The 9,616-nt window shown below is 37.6% G+C and overlaps 1 protein-coding gene across 1 annotated transcript; it reads left to right on the forward strand.

Annotated features, from left to right (window-relative positions):
• Window positions 1-209: 209 nt before the first annotated feature.
• On the forward strand, window positions 210-5,628 carry LOC141442329 (uncharacterized). Its single transcript, XM_074107290.1, has 4 exons — window positions 210-218; window positions 2,777-2,994; window positions 3,672-3,816; window positions 4,957-5,628. The coding sequence occupies exons 2-4, from the start codon at window positions 2,826-2,828 to the stop codon at window positions 5,618-5,620; spliced, it is 978 nt and encodes a 325-aa protein (XP_073963391.1). The 5' UTR covers window positions 210-218; window positions 2,777-2,825; the 3' UTR covers window positions 5,621-5,628.
• The last annotated feature ends 3,988 nt before the right edge of the window (window positions 5,629-9,616 follow it).

Genomic DNA, 9,616 nt, shown 5'->3' on the forward strand with positions numbered 1-9,616 from the left:
TTTTAAACGCGATGAAATGTTCACTTGGAACTATGTCGAAGTAAGGAAAGTCTTTTGTTTGCAGCGTCTTCTAAGTATAAAAAGTTGCCATTTTCAAAACATTGTATTGTTTTATCGTACAGTGACAAAGTACGAAACGTTTTTATCAAAGAAACACTTGTTTATTTTAAGATATCTCCCGACCAACGAATGAAGACGGTGGGGAAAATCTACTACGAGTAGGTAGTGTTTATAAAGACTGTTTTTTACTATATGAAATAAACATAAACAACGTGATTGTGTTAAATACTTGTGAAGTAAGGTAACATATACAATACATAACATTGGAGATCTGTTTTAAAAAAATACCTCTTTCAGTTTCTTGCCGCGTTCTGAACAAAGGGTTTTCCGAATGGTTATAAATAAAGTTTTTTGACACTCATTAGTACTTGTTATAGCCGAAGTTGAAAAGATATTTTACTTTTGCTTGAACCTGCAATGCACTTAAAAACTAACAAAAACATTTTACAGCAAACTTCTCTTATGCCATTTGTTTTATAGCTAGAAAGAAAAGGAGTATACTTGTTTAACTGTCTTATTTTCACTTTTCTCAAATTGAAATTTAAACCTCACGAACTTTCCACTAAAGTTTAAACTACAAGTGCAGCTGAATTGGAAATTAGGACTGATTAAACGCTAATCTGATCCCTTTCCCAAAAGTCTGTACAAAGTTGATAATTACATTCAATATTCTAATCAAGTATTTGTTGAATAAATTAAACTTCCTTTTCATCTAAATTCCATTTTGTAGTACTCCGTCCTGAACTTCCACAAAACGAGCCGTCGAGCGAAAGACGCGCTCTTTTCTTCATAATAAGAGAGAAAAGGATATTAGTGTAATTTAAAATAACAAGGCAGAAAACAATAAATGTCTGATTAGGACTGGAGGTACTATTAATAAATAGGGGGTTAATTTGATTTTAATAAGAATTTCAAGTATATTTTGCTATGTCGCTATAGACCAGCAAGACCTCATCTTTGGTGGCACGAACCAAAATTGAGGTCACGTACACGAGAACATGATCATGTAATGACAGCGGAATTTAGACATTCACTAATTCATTCCATTCATACTTCTTTTATGCAATCAGTTCTTCTTGTCCCTTTGTATAATCAATCACTTCAACTCTCGTGGCACTACTTCAAAGATTTTGCGTCTACGCTACTAGGTATATATAGGTATTTTTCCACTTAGTATGTACAATCTCATCATCATATCAGCCCTTCGACATAGGCTTTCCATACATAGACTTCCAGTTGCTTCGAGAGTTGCATCCACCATGAACTCGCGGTTAACCAGGTCATCCGTCCATCTCGTTGGTAGACGTCGTAACTGCGCTGTTTTAATCTACGTAAAGGTATTGCAAATTATTTTATAACATTCATTGAAGCTGTATAACGACATAAAAGTTTGTTTTTCGACCTTTGGAGAAAAGGTTCAAACAACGCAGCAAAAACAACAGCAGAGCTTATTCATTATTCAGAAGGGTCTGAATAAATAGTTCGATATCGCAAATCCGCCAGGTGTAGACACCGAATCTATTTGTCATAATATAATCCCTAACTCTCTTTTCCATGGTGGGTTTATTTAGGTCTGTTTTTACAAGCTTGTATTTAATAATAAATCAAGTCTCTTAGTATCTTTGTGACTTTGGAGTTTGTTAAAAACAGGGACTACATTTTAATTATATTAAATCTCAAAGATTACATTTGAAATTGTAATCTACTAGCTTCTGCCTGCATTTCCGCGGATTCGTTATTGCTAGCTCGTGGAAACTGCAATTTTACGGTATAAAAACTATTCAATGTCATTACCAGGGTTTCAAATTATAAGTATCTTCACATCAGATTTCCAAAAAATCCGTTCAGCAGTAACGTGAAATGATAACAGACAGAGTGATAGAGTTACTTTTGCGTTTATAAGTTTGGATTTGACTAGATAATGATTCACATAAGCGCACCAACAAATGTGAGTGACGTGTTTATTTATACAGTGTTGTATCATTAATAATAAACAATGTTGTATTGAATATTTGCGTGATTTATCAACTAAGTAAATGGTTTCAGTTTGTGTCAGTGAGCCTATGCGATAGCAGTGCATAATGTCTAGCTATCTGTGTATCTAAATACCTAATGTTTTCGTTAAGGTGTGTTAATTCTGTCTAAATTATACCAAAACTAGTCTGATAATGATTTTAATTTAAAATTTTCTTGTGATTTTGCTGGTTTCGCTTGCACTGTTGTGTTTCGGCTTGGAGAGTAAGACAGCCGGTGAAATTACTGGCACTTGAGGTAACCCATCTTAGGCCTTTAGGTTGGCAACGCATCTGCAATACCCCTGGTGTTGCAGATGTTTATGGGCGATGGTGATCTCTTACCATCAGGAGACCACTTGCTCGTTTGCCATCCAGTTGAATAAAAAAAAATTGTGTTTCTTCTTCTTCCTATTCTTCCTCTTTATTATTCTACGTTGTTAATTTTAATGCATAGTTGATTATGAAACCCTACTTTTTGATAATATTTCGATCATCCTTTGACATACAATACTTACCAAAACCACCCAAAAAAAGTTCTTGGTCTTGTACAAGTAAAATCTATTTAGAGCTTGTGGGGACAAGCCATAGAGAGATCTCTTCCCAGGCAGATATTGTGCCTGGGGACCAAGTCCAAAGGAAGAGCGTCGGAAGTGTTGCGGCAAGCCGCAACGCTGGTTTTCAGCTGATATATTTACTTTCAGATCTACTATTGCCCTCCTGGCCTGTCACCCTGCCCTTTGTTTCTGGGACATGGGCACCACAACCATTTCAGGGTCCCAGGTTGACGCAGGACCGCGACAGGCAGTATTTCAGTGGCAAATGACGCAGTTCAACTATTTGGAGTTCTGGATCCCCAGTTGGGATTGGGTGGATCTCCACTACAGACGGCGGTTGTGCGTCGTTGCTGGATTCTCCATATGTGAGTCTGACTCATAAGATATGTTCGGACTATGCGGCTAACCACAGCGTTTTAGTGCGTCGTCTCTTTCTCGGGCAATACTTTGAAGAGGGACGGCGCGCTAAAACCGAATGATTAGCCGCCCAGTGCATACGTAACCTTAAGCTATGATTGCTTACAACGGCACGCAGTAGGTAGGCTTTGAATGCCACTACAGGTGTAGAAATGAATTGTTGCAGTCTTTTTTACGCGTCGACTGTGTTTTGACGTCGTAGGAGGCATTCAAACGCCATGCGTTTTGTCTATAGTGACGTCGAAGCAATAGGGCACGAGTATAGCGTTTCTATACCAAACGGCTAGTTCGTAAAATACTTGCAGTAGAGCTTGTCTAAGCTTAGAGATGACCTCACTCAACTAAATCATTTTACGATGACTAAGTAAGACGGCAAATCTCACAATTAGGTGATTTAGTTCCCTGTTCGACTCAAGCAGTTATTGTAAAGATTTGCTGTCTAATTAGTCATAATGAACTGATATAGTTGAGTGAGGCAAGCGGCATCTTAGCTTAAAAGACAAGCTTCACCGCCTATATTTAAACTACTTAGGTAGTTACTTAGATTCTTGGTTAAACAAACATATTATTTTGTTTTGTCCATCATCAAAATAACTGGCGCCGACATTATTTGTCTCATTTCCAGACTTCACAAACCTTGGCGTCGGTACGATTCTTAATCGGCGCACGTTGTTGACATCAGCGAACTTTTTCGAGCCGTGGAAGGACGTCGAGAAAGACATTAGAGTCTGGGCTCTTGGAAGAGGGGGCAACTATAAATCTCCATTCAGGTATTCTGCTAACATTTTTTTTATAGAAATAATAAATAGAAATAGAAATATTTATTCGCACTTCGCAAATTGCTGAAAACACAAAATAATAAAAACAAGTATTAAGTAAGTATTAAGTATTTGCGAAATCGCTAAGCGGTCTCAGCTCAGCATAGTGTTGAAAGCTTTCTTTTAAAGACTAGACAAGACAATTTGTTTCAGGTTAATTGGTAACTTATTATACACTTTTGGACTCATGCACATTACATGGCCTTATTTTTATTTTATTTATTTATGCCATTAGAGGCCCAACTACACTCCCCTCTTCCCACCCTCCCCCTTTTAGCTCTCTTTTAGGCCAGCAACGCACCTGCAGTCCTAATAATGCTGTAGGTGTCCATGGGCGGCGGTGAACACTTACTCAAAAAAAACATTATTGGCGGTTATTAGGCAGATTGATCTGTGAATTGTGATAAATCGAGGTAATCAGATCAGAACATGAGTTGTAAACATTGTATGATAGGTTGGCTTGGCTACCACGCACGCCGTAGCCGCGTGAGCCGCGTTCGTTTGTTGTTTATTCCTTGTTTCGTTTTTTTTTTCTGGTTATAGACAAAAAGGTAAAGGAGTATACCCTATGCCTGCATGGTAACTTCATTTGTTATAAATGTTTAGTGTTTTCTTCTTTTTTTATCTTTTTAAACGGAATATTGTGTCGGTCTTCACTTTAGTAAAATTGGTTTTATTTTAATGTATGATAAACAGATGGTCCCAAAGGAAGAACAGCGCCGTTCGCAAGACCGGCAATTTTTTGCTGATTTGGGGCCATTTCGTGACATACAACTTTCTTAATTTTTAATACCTTTTGGTTATGCTACGTTACTTTGTCACGAATAAATGATTTCTATTTCTATTTCTAAAAACGCAGACTTTGACTTCGGTCCAACCAAATCGTATCCATATTTCGGTTGAAGTCCTGCTCTTGGATTTCTACCCCTAAACATGTCTATTTTATTCCTTACAAAAAGACAGAGCTCATTATGTACAGAGCAGTTGTCAGTTTTTATTAAACCATATCTTGCCCGAAGATATCTCTTTTGTAGTCTAAATATTTGGTCTTTATTGCTAACTTTCTCTGTTTTCTTCTAAATTCATTTCCAGGTATAGAGTCTGGCGAGTCAGAAGACTGATACCCCGAAGCAACAACCCTGAACATTGGCACGGACCCAGAGGCCGCCACGTCCCACGACACGACCTAACAATCGTCCACACTATGGACCAAATGTACCTGTTCCCTTATTTATCGAGACGATACCACTACGCCTACAGAGCCTTCCTATATCAAAAGCGATGGACCCTCAATGAAGAACTGTACTTCGCTGGTTCTGGGTTCCAAGACATGATCCATATACGACAGAACTATAACATCAAGTACCATAGGGTAAAGAGAGATATGATCGTTGACTGTTCAATGTACCTCCCCAAATGGTGGGGAAAGTTTATATGCTTTCGTAATAACGGGAACAATATACGACGCGTTTCAGGGGTACCGAGTGGAGGAGGGGTGTATACTTATGAGTTACAGGTTCTGGCTGTAGGATGTTTTGAGATACGGTATAACGAAGATCGTATTTTAGTGTTCACTGATTTAAGGTATTATCTTGATCATGTCCATGTTTTTGCGAATATTAGTTTGGGAGAGTATTATGAGTATGCGTATCAGATGTGGGGTACGCAGATTGGTTATATGGTGGATGGTGGTGGAAATGCGCCGTTTCTACCTTTTAAGTACATTAGAGATGATTATTATCCTATGGGTAAATAAATTTCCTGTTCTACCGACCAATGCCAATTAAAGAAATATAACAGAAAAGAGGTTTTTTTTCTTACTCCTTAGGCATTCATAGGTATGCTTCTCACAGAAAGCTTAAACTATTTTTAATCAATGTACCAAATGTGTACATATATGTTAATAGTTCTTAAAAAGTACTACGTATACTAGCTTTATTCCTAATTAACCTTAGTAAGAAATAATGTACGTTGACATTCATCATCATCATTATCAAAATCAAAGTCAAAGTCAAAATATCTTTATTCAATTAAGGCTATAACAAGCACTTATGAATGTCAAAAAAAATCTACCACCGGGTCGGAGAAACCTCTGTTGAGAAGAATCCGGCAAAAAACTCAACGAGGTATATTGTTTTAAACAGATTTACAATATTATTTAATGATATCTATACATCACAAGTATTAAACACAGCTTTATTTTTAACACAGTAGGTTCGCTATTTGAAGGGATCGCTAATGCGGATCGGAATTATTCATCATCGTCTCAGCCTTAGGACGTCCACTGTTGGACATAGGCCTCCCCCATAGACCTCCAGTCGCTTCGCTTTTTCAGCGGCCTGCATCCACCGTGAACCTGCGGCTTTAACCAGGTCATCCGTCCATCTCGTTGGTGGACGTCCTACGCTGCGCTTGCCAATCCGCGGTATGCTCTCATTACACTATCAAATTTGTTTATCAAGTTAATCTTCAAGACGTCGACATGACCTGAAGTATAATTGGTAATAATACGGTCATCATCAGCCTATGTTCGTCCACTGCTGGACATAGGCCTCTCCCATGGCACACCACTGAGCACGATCCTCGGCTATTTTCATCCAGCTCTTGCCAGCCGCCCTGCGAAGATCATCCAAGGATCAAAGCAAGGTTATGTTCAATGAACATGTAAGTCCGGAACCAATTGCAGTTCAAGGCAGTGTTCTCGAAGTGGTTAAGGAGTATGTTTACCTTGGGCAAACTATGCAATTAGGTAAAAACAACTTCGAGAAAGAGGCCAACAGGAGAATACAGTTGGGATGGGCAGCGTATGGGAAACTGCGTCAAGTCTTCACATCACCAATTCCACAGAGTCTAAAGACGAAAGTCTTCAATCAGTGCGTCCTACCCGTCATGACATACGGTGCCGAAACATGGACGCTCACGTTAGGGCTGGTCCACAAATTTAATAATACGGTAACAATGCAAAATTTTAGTAATTATTAGCAATAATTAAGAATTTTATAATTTTAATTCGGGTTCTGTTCCACGTACCTTGATTTTAGAGAACCTCTATATTTCGGCACAGTTGTATGCACCATGATCACGAGATTACTGGAGTCGTCGTGTCCAGTCGTCTTGTTGTCATGGCACATACAACTGTGACGAAATATCGAGCTTCTCTAAAATCAACACGCGGAACAAATCCCGAATTAAAATCATTAAATTAGTAACGACCGCGATTGTCGAATAATAAGCCAAATGTGTATGATCAACAAATTACTAGATCTAGATAAAGCACTTGCAAACTCTAGGCAGACGGACAAACTTGGCGAAACCGGTGGGGAAAAAGTCGGTTTTAAAAGCATAATGTTGTTGTTTCAGCAAGTTATAGATTTCTACACAAATTTATTTACCACAACGCGATTTCCAATTCGCTCAACTAATGTCGGCAAGAAGCGTTTTCGCGTCAAAACGTCCCATAACGAACAAATACTGAATAATTGAGTCACGATTCCAATCATCCCTGTTCCAAAATGGCGGAAGGCTCGTGCCTTTGGCAGTTACGGAACATTCTCGATTTATTTTTGGGCTATTCGAGAGCAAGGAGTACTAAGAACTGAATGTACGCTCGATTGCCTTATTTTTGTAAATGCTTTTTACCCGACAGCATGAAGGTGAGTTATGATTTTTATTAAACTAGTAATTGATTGTCAAGTGTAAGACAGACGGCGAAATTACTACCACAAGTATTCTGTTTAAGCCTGTAATCTTAAGGTATATAATAAAACATTAAATTAATAAAATCAAAAAACCTGACTGTCTTAAAAACTAAAAGGAAGAAAATAAGTCTAGTGGTCTAGAACTCTGTCAAGTAGCTAACCTAACCTAACCTACAATTTTACAGGAAGGCTTATACGGCAATTAAAGAGTCTCCCTCTACGAGTATCTCTCTCTCTCTAACGAAGAAATTTTCGTAATATCTAGGGAACTACGGAATTATCTCCACGCCAATAAATTGACTCGTACTAGTCCGGTTTTTTTTTACCTAGCTGTGTCAACTTTTCTTAGGTGAGAAGGTACAACTGTTCGTTTTAACGCAGATTTTTCGGGTAGTTACTATGCCTTTCAAGCAGTCGTGGGTTCGAGCCCGGACTCGCACATATTCGAGCTTTATAATATCTACAAGTGAATATTGAAAAGAAATTCAATAGTGTGTCAGAAGTTCCCAATCCGCTCTAGGCCCGTATGCGAAATATGATCCAATGCCCATCATTCTGAAAGGTCTGTGCTCTGCAGTGGGAGGTATTAACGGAGCCGGATTAATGCAAAATGAAATAGAAAAGGTTTCATAAAGTAAGAATTCGATTGTAAATAAAATATGCATCCTTTCGATGTATGCTGTTGGTTAATTTGATTGAATTTGAAAAGAGCTGATGATCTTCAAATGGCTGAAAAGGGGCCCCGAGTATTTTTCTTACCTTGGGGCCCTGAAATGTTAAATTCGGCCCTGGGTATATACCCAGCCGAGATCAATATACCTACGAGCTTTATTATGACCTTGTTTACATCTTGTTTGAGTAGATGTACAACAAGAGCATAAAACGAGCCATTTTACCCAAGACGTTCATATAGCCACCTGAGCTGGTACGGCGAGGGCGGATAGACACGTCGAGGGCAAAATGGGTTTAATGCTCGAGTTTTACACTGCTTTTCACTTAGATTGCGAGGAAATGAAATAGCAACAGTGGCTACAATTGTTCATTTTCTATGTAGGTATCTTTTATTTTTCATGCATTAAGTATTATATATTTGTTTTTTTAGTTTTATTGATTTATTTTGTTTGATATGATTGGTTTTTAGTGTTATATAAATTAAAAAATATGTACTTAGAAACATTTTTGTTTGTGGCTGTTGACACCTGATTACCTTGGTCTTAGACGAAGATTTTACTTTATGCACTAGAGCATAAAAAGTAATTTTATGTCGCCTAGATTCAGTATAAATACGAACTTTACGAGCATGAGAATTGAAAATTTATTTTCTACCTCATTGTTTAACATAATTCAATGTTACAAATGACTAACCAAATCCAATATCGAAACTGTATTTGCGCATTAAGCCCAAAATAAAAGAGGATCTATCGAATTTGTTTTGTTGATTAAATCAAAACCGCTTCGAACTGGTTGGAACTCGTTTAAGCCGAATTTGAATTTCAAATCGTGATTATTACAATTTCGTAGTTGTAAGGTATTCAGTTAATTTAACTTTATACGTCAGGTGTGCGTCCGTTCATTGTTGTTTTCATTTAAAAAGTTTTTGTTAAAAATTAAATTTTTAGTACTTACAAGCTTGTTGCTGACTGCGTACCAACTTTTTATTGACTATACTTGCATTGTTATTCAAATTACATTATGTAATACTTACCAAATTTCAAATCGATCTGACTACTGGAAGTGTCAAAATAAACTTACAAGACAAGATTTAAACCAACAAATAATAACCTAACCACAAAAAGTTGGAAAAACCCCCACTTTGTTACTTCAAAGTTCAATATTTCAAAACGGCTGAACCGATTTTGATAAAGCATGCCTAAGAACCATCGCTAGATAACCTGCTTTCGAATAAAAAAACCGCATTCTAATCGGTTCACACACACACACACACATAGCGGTCAAACTTATAGCACCCCTCTTTTTCGTCGGGGGTTAAAAACAGGGCAAGTTAAATAAACGCTTGTAAAAAATAAAGGTGCAATTCTGAGTAGGTACACTTT

The sequence above is a fragment of the Choristoneura fumiferana genome, chromosome 25 (assembly GCF_025370935.1).
Source record: "Choristoneura fumiferana chromosome 25, NRCan_CFum_1, whole genome shotgun sequence".
NCBI classification, from domain to species: domain Eukaryota; kingdom Metazoa; phylum Arthropoda; class Insecta; order Lepidoptera; family Tortricidae; genus Choristoneura; species Choristoneura fumiferana.

Coding starts and splice junctions, on each gene's coding strand:
- LOC141442329 (XM_074107290.1), top strand. CDS start 2,826: ATGGGCACCACAACCATTTCAGGGTCCCAGGTTGACGCAGGACCGCGA. Junction 2,995..3,671: donor CGTTGCTGGATTCTCCATAT/GTGAGTCTGACT, acceptor TCTCATTTCCAG/ACTTCACAAACCTTGGCGTC. Junction 3,817..4,956: donor AACTATAAATCTCCATTCAG/GTATTCTGCTAA, acceptor ATTCATTTCCAG/GTATAGAGTCTGGCGAGTCA.